The following is a 22,349-nucleotide window of genomic DNA, read 5'->3' as shown; positions in this document are numbered from 1 at the left end:
GGGAAGGAGGATGGGTTCTGCTCTGGGTGTGTTGCTCTTGAGGAAACGTAGTGGTTGAGAGCTGGAGCCCTGGAGTCAGGAGTCACGAGCTGAAAAGTAACAGCAGAAACAGCAGGAGTGGGTGGACTCACCCAGGGAGATGAAGGGGAGAGGAGAGGAATGGGCTGAGGGTGTGGAGATGCCAGTGTTTCAGGTTCAAAGTGCAGGCAAAGAATGAGGAGCCAGAGCCGGGCTAGTGAGGGGCACGAGGAGGGACGTTGTCCCAGGGCCAGAGAGGTGTCATTAGGGGTGTAGGCCACCACCATCCAGGGAGATGATGACTAAAACAAAGCCCCAGTGTGTGGAAATAAGCAACCAGCAGTGATTTCATGGTCGAGAGGGTGGTGGGAGCGGTGCATTGAGAGGGAAGGGGATGCAGAGGGAAATGGAGAGGGGCGGCAGCAGGGGTGGGCAGTGGGGCGTTTTCTTGACCTGTGGAGGTTCAGCGGGTCTTCTCCTTGATTCCCTTGGTGTCTTGGGCTATGGAACCAGGTCTAAAAATGTAGAACCCAGGAGGACATAGGTTGGCCTCATAAACCCCGGAGGAATGGGTGGAGGTCTGGAGTGAGGGTGTGTAAGCAATGGACACCTGGACCAGGGGAGCTGCCTTCTCCTCCTGCATGCCAGGGCTCAGCTCAGACACTGGGCAGGATCAGCAGATGGAGGGTCAAACCCTGGGCCTATCACCCCAGGAGGCTATGCCTGACTTATTTCATCAAAGTCATGAATCAGGTTTGGGTCACTCTGCCCGAGTAGGTGGGCAAGTAGGGGCATGAGCTTGAGGACTTCGGTGGCCCAGGTTCATGTCTACCCCAGGAGAGTCACATGGACAGCAAGGGGCCGGGGGTGCCAACTGGGAGTGGACACTGGGAGTGGGTAGGAGGACCAGCAAACAGCGATTTCTCTTTACCTGCTCTAATTGCATCTCAGGAGAGGGAAGCAGAGAGAGAGGCTGGCTGTGACTGACCTGCACTGCCCCCCGGGGAGACTGTATAATGAGGGAGAACATAATGGTTTGGCCGGCAACCAGGTAGGGGGTATGCTTTTTTTCTCCCACGTGCTCATTGAAACATATTCCTGGGCCCACCCACAGATGCACTGAGCCAAAATTTCCTGAGTAGAAATGTCCATGTTAACAAAGCTCTCCAGGTGGTTTATATGTTCATTAAAGTAAAGGGAAAAACCTGGCCCACGCTTGGTTTGGAAACCTCTCAGGACCATCCCCTTTCAAGCTACACTGTAACGAGGGCTTCATGGACTGAAGGCAGGTGGCTTCTCCACTGGACACCTCAGGTGGGCCTTCTGGAGACAGTGCCTGGGACTCAGGGACAGACGTGAAAGCAGCAAACTGGGGTGACGAAGAAGGTAGGCGGGCATGCAGGTGAGGGAGCTCGGGGCTGATGACCAAGGAGCAGGTGTGCCGCTTGCTGCGTTTCTCTGCAGGGCTGCCCTGCGCTTTGGGAAGGAGGGCTACAAACCGAGATAGAGAAAAAGACCCGCTCTCTGGCCTCAGCCTGGCCACCTATCCAGCTGGGCCACTTGGGCAATTCTCTTGTGCAAGATGGGTCTGCTTCCTCACCTGGGAAGAGGAAGCTGGGCCGCATCAGTGATGGGCCACCTCGGCGGACACATCTGGGAATTCGACCAAGTAGCTGTGCTGGGGCCTTAATTCAGACCAATAAGGTCAGAAGCTCCGGGACTGGCTGCTGCCCCTGTGCCTCAGTTCTCGGCCACTGAAGTACAGTGCTTCTGAGCTGGCATCTCTGATCCCCCCCCAGCTTAGAGGCTACAGCGGAAGAGCTTGGTTTCTTTCCACCACCACTTACTCCCCTGTTCCACTTCAAGGAGCACTGGCTGAGGACGTTGGCATGACTCTCGATACCGAAAGTACTTGGCCAGCATTCGAAGGGACAGATGAATTGAGTTTGGAATCAGGGACAGGCTGAGGTGACAGGAACACCAACATGTTCAAGCAGGGCTAAATTTCAGAGGCCTGTGCTAGGCTGTGCAATATGGTTGCTATAGAAAAGTCTGGGGGTGGGGGGGTAGACAAAAATCCTCACCTTAGCTGATGGCCCTGAAATTCTTTATGGCCAAATCAGAGGAAAACACAGAGTTGGTTATTAATAGCAAAAAAAGTTTTTTTAATGTATATAAAGTTCAGAAATATTTGAGGGCTTAAAGCAGTTGAGTTTGTAACTGAAGGAGAATCCCCTGGGGAGATAACCTTCAGTTTAAGTTTCTCCTTTATGAGACCGAGTTATCTCCAGCTCCTGATATCTGCACATAAGCAGACAATTACTAAGAACAAAATGCAGTCAGTTGAGCAAAAAATCCCAGTGTATTTACTTTCCTAAGTCTTCACTATTTTGCAGTAAATTCATTCTTTGAACAAAGCGTTGATCACGTCTAGTCAAGTTACTGATTTACAGGACCTGAATCGAAAGGAAGAAAATGAGATACAAGGAAAAGGACGTGGACTTTGGAGTCTGCAGCACCCTGGTCTCAGTTCCCGCTCTGCCCCTACCGAGCTGCGTGAGCTTGGACACACCGATGTAAGGCTACCTCATCTCGGGCGCTTCCTTCGTGAAACTGGGATGACGAGGTCCATTCGCCTACTTCCCAGATATGCTGGAGAGACTAAATGGGATCGCTTATGTCTGATATGGTGCCTGACACGTAACAGGCCTCAAAAACCGGCAGTTCTAATGCAAATTTTGATATTTTCCCAACAGGTGTGTAATGAAGTTTCGTATAGGATCTGACCTAGTTCTCAACAGTGCAGTGAAGAACACATTGCTGTGCCCACGTCACAGGTGCCCACGTAACTGAGGGACCATCATTGAACTGGAGCCTTGGTCATCTAACCCCAAGTCCCATGCTCTTTGCACTGCATTCTCTCAGCCAGAGATGGGCAATACCACTCCATTAACTGCCATATTGGAGGTGCCAGAGTTGGTTGTCTCTGTCACTTGGGGAGGTTGCAGATTACGGTTGGAACATCTCTTAGGGGATGACCTGTGACTTAAGTCATGGAAGAGACACACAGTGGAAGTCCCATGTCAACAAAGAGTGACAAGTTCAGGACACCTCTGCACATCACCACTTCTGAACCAAGCGCACAATGGCTAAGCCCTGTCTGGCTAAGATACTAATTCCTATATATAGAGAGAGACTTTTACTGTAAAAACATTAACATACCACCTCCATGGAAATTTTACAAATGTGTAATTTTATTAAGAACACCTCCAGCACTCAGAAACCGAGCATAACAATGACTACAGGCCTGAGGACACAGCCCAGGCCCAGCATCTGCTTTATTTTTACTATTAACATTCACATTTAAAGAACCAGTGAACGGCACCTGTTTGTGTAGCATAGAGTTCCATTTCCATCAGTCTGAACACACCAAATGGTCGTGCACGAGACGTCCTGTCCGGCCAGGAAGCTCCCTAGCCCACAGGACCCAGGCCAAGGCTGGCTGAAGAGGGATGCAGAGAATGGGCAATTTTGACAGCTCAAAAATAACAAATGAAACATCAAAAATATTTTCAAGGGCACACGGAAATCAATTCATTTAAAAAAAAGTAGGATTGCTGTTGAAAAATGGGCAAAAGGCATGCACATGTACTTTATCTGCACATAGCTTTCCAAAAAACCTAGAAAACTCTGTGATCTCACTAGTGATCAAATATATCTAAAACAGCACCCCGTGAAAAGGAGATATAGTTTTTGTCCATAGCATTAGCAAAAAACTTCTCGTTTTAGTGACCCGACCAAACACTGATGGGAGGGTGTTGAGCCAGGCGTGCCGATTAGGACAGGCCTTTAGAAAAATAGTGTGGCAGCAAGAAAGCCAGAACCTTAAAAAAATTCCATGCCTAGGCCTCTACCCTAAAGAAATCATCTGCAGTTCAGGAGAAAAAAGTTTTTAAATAAATGATGAAAACCATCTAAATGGTCAACAAGAGTACCATGGTAGAGTGTTTTATATTGTCATGATGTATTATTCAGTTATTAAAAATAGCTTTATGAAGATCTGAAGATAAAGAGGGGAAACTCTTACATTGTAAAGTTAGAAAAAAGTGTATAAGGGAGACATCCCCCATCACGTGGATAGAAAACCATTTGTTAGAAGAAACACCAAATCCCTAACACAAGTCGTCTCTGAGTGATGGGATCACGGGTGGCCAGTTTTCCGTCTTTCTGCTTTTCTGCATGCATTTTTCCAGGTGTTTCTGTTACTCCCAAAATATATACACAAATTAAGGAAATACACTTGGACTTTGGGGCTGACAGCAAACTTTGCCCAGTGACCCTGAATTTATCTGCTTCTCCCTGAATTTTTTCACGTCTGCAGATTCACCAAATATATTCAAGACTACAGAAAAGTACCTCAAAGTCGAACGAGGTGAGTGCCAAGAGAGGCCAAGGAGAAAAATAACAGGAGATCAATAGGCAAAAGAATGAGAAACATTTGCTAGCAAAAAAAAACAAAACCCAAAAAAACAAAAAAAAACCCGACACAAACAAAAACTCTCCTGGAACATTTCCAGTCAGTCCCATCCTCCTGGGCTTTGCAGGGAGATGGCGGGGCCGACTGACCTACGATAACACGATAACAGGGCAGATCTGAGATAAGCTCTTTCACACAGAGTGTGGGGCAGGCTGGTGGGCCAGCTGGCCCTCTGAAGCTCCCAGACACCATGGGGTGGCCGCGTCCTTCGAACGCCTTTGATCTTTCCCCCACGTCCATACATCACCAGGGGGCTGAGCCACACTCAGGTTTGTAGACAAAATATGAGACAAAACAGAGCTCTGGACTCATGAGCACGTCACAGCTGGATCTCTAGAAATCTAAATCGTCTTGGCCAAAGCCATCTGTCCTGTCAATGGTGAGGTTTCTAAGCTTCCTTTCTGCACCAGAGAGATGTTTAACCACCTTCTCAGCTTCTAAGTCAGAGCCTTGGCCTGCTCTGGGCTCAGGGGTCAGACCTTCACCAGTCCCTTGCTCTGGAGTCCTTGAGCCCGAAGAGGGCCCTTCTTCCTCAGAGGAGGAGCTTCCTGGATACATGGCTGTGACTTTTCTCTCTGAACCAGGGACTCCCTGGGGCTCATCGCTGAAGGTCCTCATACCTCCATTTGAAGGCCCCCCTTCGGAGCCTTTCTGGGAGAGCTGAGAGCAGTTTCCTAGAGACGATGTTCTGGACGAGGAGAGGCTTGTTTTCCGGCCTGGCCTTTGGCTGTGGGTGTCTCCACCTACAGCAGGGGCTGGTGGGGGCCTCCTCTCTTGGTCTGGGCTGCTGTGTCCAGAAGCCCCGCCCAACTGGCCCTGCCTTGGGCCAGCCTGTTTCTCACCTTGACTTCCTCTTCTCCATGCTGGCTGTCCCTCTCCTTCAGTTTCCTGGACCTCTACGGTGTTGGCACCATTATTCTGTCCCCCTGGACTTCGGGCCCCGGAGCCCTCCTCTGGGTTCCCTTCCTTGTGCCCCACACCCCGGTCCTCCCACTCCGACGCCTGTGGGTGGTGGCCTGCACGGGGGCCTGTGTTCCCTCCTCTCTTCCGAGCAGCTGCACCTTCTTCTGCTCCTCCTGGATCTTCACCGCTGCTGAGGGCCTGGCTGCCCTTGTCCTCATCCCCCTCCATGGCTGCGGCACCCCAACCTAACTCCAGCTCCGGGCCTCCATCAGCTCCCTGGACAGTCCTAGTCCCCGAGGGGTCCCTCTGATACAGCTCCACCCCTGTCTTCTCGGGGGCTGTGTCTGCTGTCTCCCCACTAGTACACCCTCCTTTTTTCTTCTGTAGAATTTGCTGTAGGTCAAAGGCCTCTCTGATGGGTAGACTGGCTATGCCCACTGTGTCCTTTGGGGATGCAAAGATCACTTTCTTCCTCAGGCAGGCCTCACAGGGACAGAACTCCTCCTCCTCGGCCTTGCCACCCAGCTGGGTCCCCAGGGCTCCACTGAGGTTTGGCATGTCCTCCAGGGAGAGGGAGGGGGTGTCCCTGGCCCAGGTCTGCTCTGAGAAGGCCGAGAGTTTGCGCAGGCCCCGGAGGCGATGCCTGCGCTGCTCTGTCTGCTGGGACGCCTCCCACCTGAGGGCTACCCTGGGAGGCCCCGGTGCCTTCCTCCCAGCCCGGCTCTGGACCTTTTGCAGCTCCCTTGTGGTGCTGTCTTGGAGCCGCTGGCCAACATCCTGCTGCAGCTCAGCCACCATCTGGTCCAGCAGCCTGTGGCCCTGCAGGCTCCAGCGGGCTCGAAGCGAGGCCGTGGCGCCGGCCAGGTGGGCCATGAAGGCCTTCTCCATCTTCCTCAGCAGACTGGACACCCAGAGGGGGTCAGGGTCCAGAGACACCCTGTGAGCCACAGAAGAGCCCTTCTGTCCAGCCTGCTGGCTGGACTTGGCCTGGGTTTGCTCGTGGCTTGTCCCAGTGGCTCTGGGCAGCTCCTCCAAACAGGGCTCAGTGTTAGGACCGCTTTGACTCCCTCTGGCATTTGAGTCCCTCTCAACGAGGCTCCCAAGGGTCTCTGCCCTTGTCTCTCCCCTCCTTGCAGGGCGAAGCATGGTAGAGACAAGGTCTCTTCCTGCTTCCTCTTCCTGCACACTCTCATCGTCCCGTGCACCCTCCCCTTCCTGAGGGCCAGCCCCTGATAATTCCTGTCCCACGGCCCTTTCCTCTTCTGGAAATCCACTGACAGCCTCCCCTTGTAGTTCTGCTCTTTCTTCTTCTTCTATTATTTTTGCTAACTGCACTGCTTCTTCTTGCATCGTGCTCTCAACTACTTGGTCCAAGTTGCCATCCAGCCTCTGCTCCCCACTGCTTCCCTTGGCCTTGCCCTTCCTGGTGGCACAAGCTTGTTCTTGAGAACTTGAGGAGGCCATGCAACCACTCAGCTGCAGCCTTCCCAGTTCCTCTGGGTTCTCTGAGGTTCTGGAATCAGGCCTCTGGTGGGGGATTTTCAAGGGCAGGTCTATTCTCTCAGAGACCAGGGCACAGTCCACGGCACAGGGTCCCCTGCCCTCCCCCGAGCCTCCAGAACCACTTCCGACATCCACACCAGAAGAGGATGTTGGTGTGAAGTTCTCAGTCACAGCCTGGGACCTGAGGCCTGGCAGAGCCTGGAACCTGCTGAGCTCCCGGAGGCCTGAGTCCTGCTCACCTGGCCTGAGGCCATACCTGGGCCACAAGGCCTGAAAGGTGCTCAGGAGCTCCTGGTACCGAGGAGAGTCTGTGAACCTCACTTTGCTGGTGGAAGACCCAAGCTCTTCATCAAAGAAGTGGAGCTTGGTGAGACACATGATGAGGGCCTGGGCAGAGTGGCTGAGCCTCCTGCCCACCGGGCTGGACACTTCGGGCAGGCTGCTGGGCCGGCCCTGCTTAGAGCCCATCAGTGCTTTCATGACCTGTACGGAGGCAGAGACCCTGCGGGGAAGCACGCACTGGCCCACAGCACAGTCCCCAGCTGCCACTTCACCTGCTCTGTCTTCCATGGGGGCTTCTGAAACTCTGCTGTGAGGAAGACCCTCTCCTGGCTGGGGACCAGCATCACCAGTCACTGGGAGGGGTCCCTCGGGTTCTGCTTTCTCACTGGTTGCCCTTTCCAGGGATGGGTGTCTGGCCTGAGTTGGCTCCCCCAGGCTTTGGGGGGAATGTCTGTCTGCGGGGGCGTCCGTGGAGCCTTCCAGGCCGCCCCTGGCCATACCCAACCTGTCATCCACTGTCTCATACTTCACAGGCTCAGGCTCCTCTGGGATGTTGCTCAGCCATTCACGGACCACGGCTTCCGGAGAGGCTCGGGGCAGGGAACCCAGTGTGACACTGCCCTTGTCCTCTTGCTCCTCCAGACCCGCCCCTCCACCAGCAGCCCGACCCTGGCACATCCTCCCAGGCCTGGCCCCCGGGCTGCCCCTCCTCGCTGCTCTGACTGCTCTACCAGGGCCCCCTGACTGAGAGCCGGGGTGGCGTGGGCGCTGTGCATCAAACTGTTCCTCTCCCAGGGCAGTGCCCCCAGACCCCGAAGCTGCACTGTGGTTTCCATTGCTGCTGCGTGGGAGACCATGTTTCTGGACAGAGGACTGTGCCCTGGGGGGAGTGGGACAGTGCCTGATGCATACCAGGTGGGCCTCAGAGATCGGCTCCGGGCTGCCCTGAGGCTGGGTGTGCGTCTCCACACAGGGGGTCCTGCAGACCCCGGATATGCCCATCTCTGAGCAGTAGCCCTCTTGCTGGGCTCTTGACTTCCCCACCTCGTGCTGTCCAACTGGCAGAGGCAAGGGCCAGGAAGGCTTGGGGACGTTGCCCCCTGCATTTTCACCCTGGCCGTTGGCTTGGGAGCTGAAAGAGTCCCATGAATTGCAAGGTGAGTGCGCCCTGAACTCAGGGTTCCCTTCCATCTCAATAAAGGGAGAGTGGGCAGGGCAGAGATCAGAAGCACAGTCTGAATTGCTCACAGCAGTGAGGGGGGCACTGCTGACCCCCCGTGCACCCTGGGAAGGAAGAGAGGTAGAGCAGGGGAGCTCTGGGTCCCGGGACACGGGGTTTCTGGCGCTAGATGAGCTTCCAGGAAAGTGCGGTGCTGGGCTGACTGGGCAGCCCCTGCCTGTGCTGGGAGGCCCCTGTGTTTGCCTGCACACAGGTGAGTCGAGTGGGCAGTGGGCGTCCCTTTGGCTGCTGTGCTGCCTGGGGTGGCCTCTCTGGGGCCTTTGGCCAAGCCCAGAAATGCTGGGTGAGGCCACAGCACTACCTCTGCTCTCCTGCTTTCTTCTCCCGCCTGTGGCTGAGATGCAGGTGGAAGACAGGGAGCAACCTTCTGCAGTGTCCCCAGAGCCAAAATGACCTGAAGCCAGAGGTTGTCTCGTCCCACACGCATCCCTGGCCTGCATATGTCCCGGGCCTGGTACGTTCCCTTCTGCCCATGGGTCCTCATTCCCCAGAGATGAGAGGTGCATGGTGGAGGAATGGGGGCCTCCCGCATGGGTGGCCTTCCGTGGGGAAGTCATGGCCCTTGTCTTGCTGCGGCAGCCCTGGTGCTGCTCACTCCCTTCACTGGGCTCCTCGTGAGACCCGGCACTGGCTGAGGAGTCCGAGAGAGCACCTGTCACACGTCGGGTCCTGGGTTTCAGGCAGCAGGGGTCCCTGCTGCCCAGCTCTCCTCTCTCTGGACCTGGGCCCCCACTGGCCTGGGGAGTACCACCAGCTGCCCACCCGGGTCCTCTCTGGGAGGTGGCCCTGGAGGACAGATACAGGTCACAGCTGCCCATGCTGCCCTCGGGGGACCTGGAGCAGCAGGAGGAGTTTGGCTCTGAGCCTTCGGGGGGTCTGTCACTGGAGGCAGGGCTGTCGCTGTCCTTGCAGCTGCTTTTCCTGCCAGCAACCCCTCTGCTCCAGTGGCCCCCGCCATGGGGGGCTGGCCTGGCCCTACTCTGAGCTGCTGTCCCCTCTCCCTGGGCGGCGTACAGGGGGTTCATCCAGAGCTCATATCTGGACCCTGGCTGCCACCTGCCTCGTTCAAAGGCTTCCTTGCATGCTGCCTCTTGGGTCCCCACTGCTTGTGTCCCAGGCTCCAAGGAGCCCCCAGGGTGGCCCTCCCCAGTGGCTGCTGTGAGGGCGCTGGCCCTGCTGACCCTCCTGGACCACAGAAGCATGTCGTTGCCCAGTAGGTGGAAGCGGACTTTCATCTCCACAGACAGGCTGCCATCCTCATTCACGTGGACCTTCTTCTCAATGTCATCACTGGCCACCAGCGGGCCAAGCTGGGCAGGTGTGTCCTGAGGGTGCATGTTGGGATCAGGACCCATCCAGGAATGGTGCAGGGACACCTGGGGATCGCTGAGGCCAGACCTCTCTGACAGCAAGGGAAACTGCTGAGGCCTGCTGCCCGACCTGGATCTCGAGTGGATCACACTCTGCTTGGCCTTTGGGCCCCAGCTCCCTGGCAGGCAAGAAAGAGTAAGAGGAAAGAGGAAAAGTCAGTGAGCTACTGGGGGAGCTTCAGGGCAGGAGAAAAAGGCTGGTCATGAGCCTCAACACCCGTGTCACCTCCAAAACCACACAGCAAGGGCAGAACCACTCTGGGACAAATATCTACAGTCGGCTGTTTATGAACCAGCAGAGCGGAGCGAGAGGAACTTGAAGTCTGAATTGAGTCTGAACCCTGACATTCCCTACCCTGCGTAGCTTTGGGCAGAGCCTCTTTCCTGAGCTGTAAAATAAAAATAACGATACGTATTTGGAAATGCAAGGCAATGTGTATAAAACTTCCTAAAAAACAGGAAAACTTCCTGCAAAGTTGCTAGCACAAAGTGGGTTCTCCACGGCAGCAGAGGCGGCGGGCAGGGCCGCAGCACCCAGAGCAAACTCGTCCTCGCCCTGCTCACGCCCACCCCCGGCACAGGAAGCAAAATCAATAAGCTGCTGCACACGCACCTGATCGTAAACTGTAAAATGCTTTGCAGCTATTAGTGGTGATTTATCATCCTAATACTCATCAAGCTTTGGGGTTGATAAATGATTGTAAGGACGGACCCGGACACACAGTAGCAGGTCCTGATCATCAAGCCCCATGAAAAAGAGAAGAAGGGGCTGCTGGGGGTAGAAAAAATGACCTTAAAAAAGAACGAAGACCCCTAGTACTGTCTCATTTCCTCTCCTTAGCTAGTACTTGACAAGGGGGAGGAGCTAGCGGAGGGTGAGCCTGTGGCCAGCAACAGAATGGACACCCTGAGTCCGTCTCAGCATGAGGAAGTTTCCCGAAGCTCTGCTCCTTCGTAAGCCCCAAATGAGACCAGGGCTCCTTCGGCTGCGGCTGACGGGCTCCTGGATCGGCAGCACCTGGCGCGCGGCAATCACTGACACAACTATTGTGGTTTCTTACCAGCTTTGCACAGAGGATAAGATTTTGTTTACTTGCCCAAGTTTGCCCATTGTCATTCCAATAATTTTGCTGAAACTCTTATTCTATGGTTGTTAATTGTACTTTTAAAGTGCTTTTTTTAAAAATAACAAATCCTAAACTCTGGCACATAGTAGGCTTTGGATAAAAATACAGTTGGATGTTTAGGCTGATGGGTTGGATGACCCGTCCAATGGATGGATGACCCATCCATTCTCCTGGATGAATGATCGACAGTTATCTTTAGGGTTAGATCATTTGGCCCCACTTAGACAATCTAAGAGAGCCATGACCCTTGAAAGATGGAAATGCCACATGGCCCTGGTCCTTAGTAAAGCTTATGTTAGGTCCTAGAAACTTAGAGGTCAGGATCTCCTGATCCCTATTCTCTAAGTACCAGACTCTCCTCTCTCATACCCCAGATGTTCAACCCAGTGAAGGCTGATGGTGGTGAGAAGAGGCAAGACAGACCCCAAACAACTGGCTTCCCAAGAACTGGAACCAAAGACGGGTTTCCTAAGTTATCTAGAAAGACTATCTTCCCAGCTCTCCTGAACCACCATCCCATGCACATAACATTGGGGAAACCCAAAAACCAGCTCACCGTTTTTGCTCTGTGAAGTCTGCCCCGACAAGGTCTCAGTCCCACTTCTTCTCACACCTTCCGCTGCCGGAGGTCTGAAGGACTCAGGACCAGCGCACACCAGCACCGGGGGGCTGTGCAGTAGAGCCTTCAGAGAGTCCACCTGAAGAAGGAGGGTGTGAGTCTGGAGGCCTGGTCTGCAGAACCTCCCTTCTGCTTAGGAAGACGCAGTAGAGGAAGCATCGACTCGCGCCGGCCCTGCTTGTCCATCTCATTCCAAATTTCTGACCCAATTGCCATAATACCATAACCATTTTGGGACTGCGGTCCTACCACTGTGATCTTCCTCCCTAACTACACCATCCTGGCGTGAGGCCTGTGGTTTAGGGGTTATTCTGGAGGCCTCAGGTGCAAAAGACTTCATGAAGCCTATGGTCTGCTTCCCTGCCCACACTTGTACCCTCCAGGACAGGCATTTTTTTTTCAAAGCAACCAGCTTCCATAGGGAGATCAGGTTCATTGTCTCACCCTTTGCCCAAGCACATCCTCTCCTGGGTTGGATGCATGTTTTCCAGCATAATCTGGGCCCATTGCCTCTTCTTCTGCCCCTAGTAGAGTGGAGAAGGGCAAGGCACTGTTCTCTGCACCAGTGACCCTTCCACCCCAGCCTCCTCCAGGGGCTCTCTAAGCTCGTGCCCAGACAGTGGCCACCCCTCTGCACACATACACACCCCAGCAGGATGTCTGGGGCTGAGTGGCGCAGGCGACATCAGTGCTGGGTTGCGTTCCAGAAAACAGGTTCCTGCTTTCAGAAAAATCTCGCCCGGCCCCGAGGCCCCTGCCTCCGTGAAGGTGTGCCCTATTTATAGCATGAAGTCATAATGAGCACTGTCCGGGACTTCAGTTCCATCTTTAAAGTGCTGAATCTGTTCTTTTTCATTTTCTCAAATTAGAAGGGTATGTTCCATGAACAAGGGAATGGAAAAGAGAGAGAACAAGAGCTTGCATCTTCTCCTCCCCAAATGACACGAAGTTTGCCGTCCACCAGATCTTTCAACCTGGTTAATTAAAAGTTTGTTTCAAACGACCAGGTCTATTCCTCCTTTGAGTTAGATCTTTGGTCCATTGTAAAAACGCAAATGTGACCAAGTGTATCAATTTATAGATGCAGCCATGCTTCTAGAGAACCAGGATTTTCCAAGGGAGAAAATAGAACTGAAGGCTCAGTGATGCTCCCTTTGTACAAAGAGCTAGGGGTCTGGGACCCATGGAAACATAAGAGCAATAGTGAGAGTGTCCGTCCAGTTGAGGACCCGCAGGCGAATAATCGTGACACAGCTGGTGCCAGGAAGTGATGTGCCACAGTGTTTACAGAAACGCTCATGGCCCTGCAGTAAGTCTATCTGAAGATATGCTAATATTTCCTCCAATTACTTTATATTGCACCCGCTCTGTCCCTCTCACCCCACCCACTGAACTGTAGCCAACTGACCGCAGGTGGGACCTAGCTTATTTGTCTGTAAAATCTGCAGGCGGCACATGCTGCTACGTAGCAAATGCACCACAGTTTGGAAAGGTTCTCCTGTCACAACTCCGAAACCACTAAGGCTGGCCCTGCCATTTGCCAACCACACAGCTACGAGCAAATTACTTGACCTCTTTGCCTTGTTTTTCTTAGCTCTACACATGGCATAATATTAACTGCTTCATGGGTTTGTGTGGCAGAGGCTATGCCCTTGGTCTGTCGAGGTCAATTCCACTCTTTTTCTAGTGCACGTTCCAGGACCCCGGGGCTTAGAAAGCCCTAAACAGGCTTCAGGAGACACGGCAGCTCAGGCAGCAGTGCCAGGCCCAGGGCCCCAACGTTCCTGCTCCTGTGTGTCGAGGTACAGATGTGGCAGTTCCCCAGTCTCAGCTGTACAGGCCTGGATTCCACGACCGAGAAGTCTGCTCGAACTCAATAATCACAGAGGCTGCAGGCGGGGGTAGTAGCTTCTCTGCAGAATGCTGGGGCCCATCCCTGCAAACCCCGCCTTCATGCCCCCACATGTCCAAAGGGAGCCCCGAATGCCCTGTATTTAACCACTTTCTGTGTAAGGTTCTGCGAGCGGTTTCTGTTTCCTGCACTGAACTCTCCCCACAGTGGGTTAAATAAGAGAAGAATTGGTTGAGAAAAGAATGAAAGCGTCCAAGGCAGTGGTGTCTGGGCTCACTAAGTGCTTGCTAAATGGCAGCTAAAAATATGAATAAGGATTGTTTGATTAACTGACTCAGTGTCTCCACTCTACCCACCTTTAATTGGTAGCAGGGCGGGGCAACCAGTGCCTTTTTTAAGGCATGACTTCCCCATGCCATCCAAGCTTTTTGACCTGATGTCCAGAGGACTTCTTAAAGAAAATGCCACACCCTGCCCGACAGCCTACCTTTTTCCCGTTGGTTGTGTACACCTGCCTCACGGGAAAGTGCAGGAGGTCCGAGGCCTTGCTGAGAAAGGTCGACAGGCTCCTGGTGTTTCTATGACTGAGCACCACTGTCTGCTGGAATCGAGGGTCCCCATTCTTAACCAGCATTATCCTCTTTGGGGCTTTAGGGTTCTTCCGGGAAGAGGACGTCCCTGGCGCCTCGCCCTGGCCTTCAACATCTTGAGACTGCTGAGTAGAGGGGCTTCCCCCTTGTGGCCGGCCTGGCCCGCTGGAGGTCTCGGGGGGCTTCTTATCGGAGCAGAGGTAGCACCCACCATCCTCCAGCTGTTCCAGGGCACTGAGGCCGTGCAGGCCCCGGGGCGTGGTGACAGAGCGTACCCCAAAGGAGAGGGGCACGCGCTGAGAGAGCTCATCCATCAGTGTCCCGAAGCTCTTGAAGGTGCGTTGGTGGACAGCTAGACGAACCCCGGAAAATCGGGGATCCCCTCGCTTGAGGAAAGTTATCTTCTTGGCTGGCGTGACCTGAGTGACAGAGGGGGTCCGGGCCACAGAAGGCAGGAGGCACTCACGGTAGCTGGGGGCCTGGGCATCCCTTGGGGTGCTGTTCATGGCGTGGAGGAGGCCCAGGCAGCTGAAACCAATCGAAGGAGGAGGGTCAGAGAGCAGGCAGAAGATTTCCTCCCTGCTCCTCATTATAGAGGTGTTCCCTGCCCACTCCAAACTTGATCCACTCAGCTCTGGAGAGGCAGGCTCATCTATGTTAATGGAATAGAAGGAATGCCCAAAGGTTTGGCATCAGACAGTTCTGAGTTCACATTCTGCCTTACACCATATGACCCAGGAGGTGAATGACATGCTTTGTGTTTGGAAGACGCACCTGCCAAATGCAGCCATATTCACTCTGCAGAGTGATTATAACGTGTAAACGAGTTTATGCGTATACAGTTCTGGGCAAAGAGCAAGCACTGATACCTCTTGATTCCTTTTCTTCCTCTTGCTGTTTCTCTGACCCATTTCTACCACCTGAATGCCTTTGAACACCTTAGGGTTTATTTCCTAAAGAGATGAGTAAATAAAGGGGAGACCATGGAATGCAAGTGCAAGAAGACAGGGTAGGCAGTCGGGAGGCCTGGGCCCCTTGCCCACTGTCTCTCTTAGTGCCAAGACTTACATGTGGCCTGGGGAATGCCCAGGTCTCTGGACTTGCATCCTTCGACTACGAGGTGAGAGGGCTGGAGTAGAATCCTTCAGTCTCAAACCCCTCAGGGACCAAAGTACAGACAAGGACACTTGTAACCCAAAGAGGGTGTTGTGTGCTTTCTCCATGTACAGTGATGTTTGCTTTCATATGAAAAAATGCTCCTCCTTACATCCCTCCCAAGTCTTTGGAAGATGCATAGTGCACCCTGCCAAAGAGTCCCCCCGCCTGTTCTCATTGACATGGGAGGTTGGGGGTTCAGGCCAGCCACCCAGCTGTTCATCCAGCTCTTCATTTCTGTTCCCACCATGGTGGCGCTCACTGCCGCACCTGGGACTCTTGCAGAAGCCTGACTCTGTCCAGGCCACCATGCCATGCTCTGTTCTGTGTACCTGCTGGCTAAGTTGTCCTGAAATCCATTCCCGCCCACCCCCCCCACCCCCCCGAAAATAATTCCTCTGCTCCAAGCAGAACCCTTCAAGTGGTTCCCAGTGTCTACAGAAAAAATCCAGGTCCCTTATCCCACAAGTCCTGCTCCTGCTCTTTCTTGTAGGCATTCTCCACTCCAATGAGGCTGCCTGGCTCAGGCTCCCCTGCATGGTGACCCCCATCCTTCTGCACCCTGCCTTGGCTTCCCTCCTTTGCGAGCCTCCTGCAGCTCCCAAGTCTGGGGCAACCCCCGCTTTCAGCATGGTTCCCTGACATTTCCCACATCCTGAGCTGTATCCTTCCTGGTCAACTACCCCCGGGCATAGGAGGCAGAACCTGTGCTCCTGGGGCACCAGCCCCAAGCTTGGTACACAGCAGGGGCTCGGAAAATCCATACTGATTAATAAGGCAGATATTTCTCAGAGCCGAATAACAGAGCCCAGGCCTGTCAATAAGCGGACCCTTGAGTAATGATGATCAGGCGAAGAGTTGTCCCTGTTCCCGTGCAGTTCAGACCAGGCAGGACCCTCATGAACGGGCGTGCTCCCTGCAGGTGACCATGGCCTTCCTTGCCGCAGCCCTGCCCCCTGCCTACAGTTCCTCCAGCGCCCGCATCTCCCTCCCTCACCTCGCCTTCCCATCTACCCCGTTCCTCTTAGGGGAAGGGATTGTTCTCTTAGTTTTCAAAATCTTCATACACTGTTGAAGGGGGTGGGCTGGGATGGGGGTAAAAGACAGAAAACTGTACCTGAACAATAATGAAATTTAAAAAACCTTCATACACAAAGAGGCCTCATAATCCTCTCATCTCTGGCACAAACTTTATAATTAGCTTCTCCAGCCTCCTCCCTCTCAACTAATCCCTTTAAGCTGCTTTTTCAGGGCTCCCACTAACAGCAGCAGCTGCCTGTGCTGTTCCTCCGTGTGCCTTCCTGAAGGGCTAACTTTTCTTCCCACTTGATTTTCACTTTCACTTGTGACAATGCGCATCCTTCTTGGCCCTCCCCGAGGAACTAAGAGAAAAACTAAGGGACACCGGGGCATGCAGTGATGCTGGGGAACATGGTGGGGGAGGCACAGTGACAACGGGGGGACACAGCAACACTGTGCCCCTGACAATCACCATATTCCCCTGCATCATGGTGTCTCCCAATGTTGCTGTGTCCTTTAATGTCATCAGGACCCCCAGTGTCCCTGTGTCTCCCAGCATCCCCAGGACCCCAGCCTCCCTGCTGCCTCCAGGGTTTCTGCTCCTTACAGCCCATTTTCGGGGGGAGAGGATTGATCTCTCTAGAGCCTCTCTGACAGCAGGTCTGCAGGGTGAAGGGGCATGTTCAAGGGCAGAGCAGGAACCTGGCCTGAAGCAAAGGCCAAGGCCATTTCGCTGTCCACCGGGGACCCAGGCAAAGCACAACATCACACAACACATGCTCAAGCGGCCAACTATCCCCTCCTGGCATTCTTCTAGAAAATAACGTCTTTCTGGATTGGAATTCTCTATCTCCACCTGGACTTTTGAAATTAAAAATGTCTCCTGAGGAATTCTAAGTACCAAAAATCAGGCTGATAACAGCCAGGGGCCACCACGAAGGCTCCCTCCCAACATGAGGCCAAGCACATGGCCCCAAGAGAAGCTGCTGGTCACCTCGCTGCTAAATGCACCTGCACTCATTCAGCTGCCAAGATTCTGCATTGACTTTAGGCGGCCGGTGCACCTGCACACACACATACAGGGAGACTCACACGTATGCACAAAAACTGGGAAAAGTTTAGGACATAGAGGAAGGAGCTGAAGGATCCAAGATGGCCTGGGCGCATCAACTGTGGAAGGGGAGGGAGTTCAAGATCACCCCGCTCCTCGCGGGAGGCTGGGGCGGCGGCTTGCCCTCCAGCTTCATTGCTAGAAACCAACAGGTTCAACTTCAGCCCCACGATGAGTCCCTGAGCAGTATGACCTCCTCTTGTCACTATGTAGAAAGGGGAAGCCTGTTGATCTTCTTTGTCAAAGAGGCCGAATACACTTCTCATCCTTTCACTCTCAAAACAGGTCATTCATGTATCCACGCACTCACTCATTTACTTGTTTGGGTGCCACACAAACATTTCTGAGCAGCTATTGTGTACCAAGCTCTATGCTGGATCCTGGAAATACACCCACCTTCTAAAACTTCACGTTCTTGTGTGACAAGTAGGTACATTATTAAAAGGCAGCATAAGAAATGTTCTGAGATAGAAATATAAAAATAGAAATAGAGATATAATATATACAGGACATAACTGAAAGCAAATTGAGAGAAATGGTAAGTCAGGGAAGACTTCCTGAAGGAGGTGGCAGAAACAGAGACCTAAAGGACAATTCTGGGATTAGCCAGAGAAGGAAGAAGTCAGGACCGGCATGGGAAATAGGTATGGCCTGGGAGCCCACTCTGATGGAGTGGGGTGGGTTGGAAGGATAGGAGGAAAAGGTACCCGCGCTCCCTGCACGCTGTGGTCAGCTAGCAGCGCTACCATAGCGTCAGAGCAGAGGAGGACCACACAGATGCCAGGCATTTGCTGTCCTTGCTCCACTCAGGGTGTTCAGGAGGGGGACATATATGCAAAAGGGCAGCAAAGGATCCAAGTGTGGGCGTTCAGTAAGGGCCTTCTCCATGGGTGTCACCCTGGTATTTTAGAAGGTCCCCTCACAGCGACAGGGAGGATTGGGCCTCGGAGAACGGGAAAGTTATTGGTGAACAAGGACAACTGTAGCGGAAGGAAGATCGGGGTACTGATCCGGCAGAGGCTGAGAAGAAGCCACCAGTGCGGCTAGGTGACCAACCAATGGGCCAGTGGGAAGGAGCTGTGGGCGAGATGGAGGTACAGCACGGTCCTGGGGCTTCAGCCTCTGGACCTGGAGGCAAGGTGGCACTCGCTCCTCACCCAGCAGGAGAGTGGAGTGGGGAACAGTTCTGGAGGCAGACATGAGGGCATCGTGGGAAAGGCCCCCTCCCCGTAGGGTGGGCACACACACGTGAGTGTACCTGATGCAGAGTTGTTAAGAGGACAGATGAATGTCCCTGCGGGGAGGAGGGCATAGCACAGACACAATCAGATCAGCTCTGGCCCCAGGTACCCCAGCAGCAGGACCCCAAACCCTTCTTCACTGAAGCCTGCAAGGCTCATGACTAACAAAAGCAAACTCGGGTGAGTCTCTACATCTGGTCCAAGAACAGGTAAATGAAAAAGAGGAGGCTGGAAACAGAGGAGGGGGAAAGGCAGGGGAAACAGGAAGCAGGTGAAGCAGGAGTCATTGCAGGTCAGGCTGACCCGGTAGGTCCAGGACTGCCCAAGGGTTAGCGCTGAGAAGCCCGTGAGCCAGGACCCACGGCTCCTGCTACCTCCCAGCTAACTGCAAAGGGTCGGTTGCAGTCACCCCACCTGGATACCTTTGCCATGGGTCCAGGTGGGTTCATAGGATCAGGTGGCCTCTGTTTGGCAATGGCCCTGCTGGCAGTGAGGCTGAGATAGTTTGGCACTGCCAGGGGTTGCTTCATAGAACCAGAAAAATATGCAACTACAAAGGATAGGACGCCAAGTCCCGATGACCCAGTTCAGCCGCCGGGAGCAGTAAGGCCTGAGACGAGAACCCAAACCGGAAAGCTGACTCTTCAGTTACGGGAGCCGACAATTCTCGCCTCAGCTCAACGGATATGACTGAGGCAGGAGAGGACACAGACCCCCAGGCAGCACACCGCTAAGTGTCCTGCCTTTCCCAGATTCCCAAGCTGCTTTTCTGAGTTGGGAAGGTCTCTGGGGACAGAACAGAGGGGAGGGGATGCAGCTCTGAAGCCGCTGCCAAATCCTCCCCTTTTGCCCCTAAAGGGACAATTCTCCTACTCCTACATGCCAGTCAGGTTGGAGAAGGGGAGGGTATGACACCTGCCCTCAGATGCAGAACGAAGATTAATGGTCAGCTCATACATAAAGTCATGGGGATCGGTTTTCCCCGCCCTGCTTTTCTCCTTCCAAAGGCATGAGGTTCCTCTCCCTAATCAGGAGCAGGAGAGGGGGTGAGCTCTTTGACAAGACAAGCTACGTTGAATAGGGGGCCTGGCCTGGAGAGAGGACACCAGAATCCACATATCTCGTATCATGAACCAGGCCGGCCACGCGGTTGTGGGCCCCCTCACAGCAGAGGGGAGACAGCCCCTCCTCCATTCACATTTAGGGGGAGTATGGACAGCAAGAGACGCTGTGAGGGAAAGGCGAGGCCTGAGTCGGGGGTGCGAGGAGCCCGGAGAAAGGCGGAGGGGAGAAGGGTGAGGAGCAGGAGGAGAGCAGCTGGGGCTGGGTCCCCACTCCCCGCTCTCCACTCCCAGTGTGGGGTCTGCGGGGCCCTGCGGCTGGTGGGGAAAGTCTAGAGAAGGCAGGAGACACTTGCACAGCAGGAGGCTCTTATTCAGCCCCCTCCCCCACGACTGAGCTCTGAAGGAGACCTCCCTGTGGACTCCCCACACCACTCCTGCTCCCACTCAGGACAGGGCCTCATCCCGGTGTGCTGGGTAGAGTGGATTAGAGGAAGCTTTGAGGTCCAGCTGTCCTGAGTCACTGAGGAACACTGAGACTGGGGGTGAATCACTACTGCTAAATGGGTCCTGGCAAACCCCGGGGTCCGGTCAGAGCACCCTGGGATTGATGTCGCTCGCCAAGGAGGGGGAAGGGTTGCCAGGGGATTTCAGGAGGAAGTAGGGCAAGAAAGCAGAGGAGGCATTCCAGCTGTTCGGGGGTGGGGAGGGAAGTAGACAAAAACAGATTAAGGGGCAAAAGAAGAAAAAAATAGAAGTCGCAGGAAACGCTCCAAAAGGTGACAGCGTGGTGGGAGGGATGGAGCAGGGTGGCCTGAGGGGCAGAAGCAGTTGTGTCACCAGCCCTGGAAGTGAGCTAGGCCAGGGTGAGGAGCTGCAGGCCAGAGCAGGCAGCTAGAGCAATGGGCTCAGGAAAAGGATGAAGTGGGTGAGAGCAGTCTGCGGGCGGGACTGGGGCTGGGCTCTGCAAAAGACAGTCTGTGAGGCAGGGACACCAGCGCTAAACCTAAGAGTAAGTGAGCAGGAGGGGGGCGGGAGGAACGCAGTGGTGGCCGAGACCTTGAAGGGTTGATTGATATTACATGGAAACAGCTGAGAGAAGCGGCCATCATGTGACTAGCACGTGTCCCCAGAAGAAAACGCTCGTGGCGCAGAGCCCCCAGAAAGCACAGGAGCTGCTGTCATTCAGCAGGTGGCTGGCCCTTCATAGGCTCCGCCAGCACCACATGGGTCTACACAGGCTTCACAGGGTCTACAGCCATTTTCAGCCCCACCATTTAGTGATAAACTAAGACAAAAGCGTACTACTGGTTGCAATATTCATCCTGATTTCAGAGCTATTAAAACATGGTGTCCGGGTGCAGTGAGGGGGACTTGTATGTATCAAAGTCGGTGAAATGCAGTATGACAAAGAGCCAAGTCTAGGTTGGGCACATATCCGTGACAAAGCCACAGCACTTATTCAAGTTTGATTTGAGTGACTTGTGTATACGGCAGTACCAGGGGCCAGTGTGCTACAACCTGGTAGTCCTGTCTTGTGATCAAATGGGTAACCGTGACTCCTGAGAAAAAGGAGGGGACCATAATATACCACGGTACACCCATCAGGATAGCTACCATGAAAAAAAAACCAGAAAGCAACAAATATTGATAAGGATATGGGAATTTTGCTCACGGGAATATAAAATGCTGGGGCTGCTGTGGAGAATGGTGTAGCAGTTCTTCAAAGAAACTAGACAAAGAACTACCATATGACCCAGGAATTCCGCTCTGGGAGTACACACGAAAGAGCTGAAAGCAGGCTCTCAAACAGATTTTTGCACACCTGTTCCCACAGCAGCATTATGCACGAAGCCAAAGGGTAGATGCTACCCTAGTTCCCCCGGAGGGATGAGTGGAGAAGCCAAATGTGGGATAGCCACCCAATGACTATTATTCAGTCTTGGAAAGGAAGGGAATTCTGACCCAGACTACAACAGCCGCATCTTAAAGACATTATCCTAAGTGAAATAAGCCAGACAAAAGGGGACAAATATTGTGTGATTCCATTTATGTGAGGTATCTCCGTAGTTACATTCAGAGACAGGAAGTAGCATGGCAACTGCCAGGAGCTGGGGGGGGGATGGGGAGTTAGGGTTTCGATGGGCACAGAGTTTCCCTTTGGGAAGGTCAAGTTCTGGAGGTGGATGTCGGTAATGGCTGCACGGCAATGTGTGTGGGCTTAATGTCACTGGACTGTGCCCTAAAATGGTTAAAAATGGTACATTTTACGTTATGTATATTTTACCAGACTAACAAATGTAACATAAAATAACAGAAAAATAAAAAAAGAACAAGTGGAATGCACTGTCCTCTGAGAAAGGCAGTTTGGTGGAAGAAGACCTCCCCAAACCGAGTGGGGCCGGGTGCGGGAAACACCACGCGGGCTCCGTATGGCACAGCAGCCACCCTCGGGCCCGAGGCTCTGAGCGGGGGATTCGGGATCAGAATAAACGGTGAGAGCAAAGTGGGGCTAATGACAGTGGACTCCTGATTAATAGGTATGAAGCAATCTAGCCACAGACCGATTGTGGGATGGACATTTGGCGAGAGGCAGGGAATGAGTCTCATGCAGTGAGGTGGGCTCATGCCTCACGGAATTTAAAATCCAGGGACGAAAACAGAACTCCTCACCCTTTGGCACATGAATGTCCCCGAGGCTTCTGGAGGGCCCCAGGGCC

At 53.6% G+C, this 22,349-nt stretch overlaps 1 protein-coding gene across 3 annotated transcripts in view; it reads right to left on the bottom strand.

Annotated features, from left to right (window-relative positions):
* Positions 1-3,676: 3,676 nt before the first annotated feature.
* The window catches only part of RP1L1 (RP1 like 1), a 43,132-nt gene continuing 24,459 nt past the window's right edge, over positions 3,677-22,349 (bottom strand). For all 3 annotated transcript variants that reach the window (XM_037042187.1, XM_037042188.1, XM_037042190.1), the window contains 3 exons: positions 13,939-14,569; positions 11,537-11,678; positions 3,677-9,972 (listed from right to left, as the gene is read on the bottom strand). In XM_037042187.1, coding sequence (XP_036898082.1) covers positions 4,889-9,972; positions 11,537-11,678; positions 13,939-14,547 — 5,835 coding nt within the window. In that variant the 5' untranslated portion in view covers positions 14,548-14,569 and the 3' untranslated portion in view covers positions 3,677-4,888. The remainder of the gene's footprint in view (positions 9,973-11,536; positions 11,679-13,938; positions 14,570-22,349) is intronic.

The sequence above is a fragment of the Sturnira hondurensis genome, unplaced genomic scaffold (genome assembly GCF_014824575.4).
Source record: "Sturnira hondurensis isolate 20B ecotype Veracruz unplaced genomic scaffold, ASM1482457v3 Scaffold0003693, whole genome shotgun sequence".
Taxonomy (NCBI): Eukaryota; Metazoa; Chordata; class Mammalia; order Chiroptera; family Phyllostomidae; genus Sturnira; species Sturnira hondurensis.
This window is presented reverse-complemented; position numbering and strand designations above follow the sequence as displayed.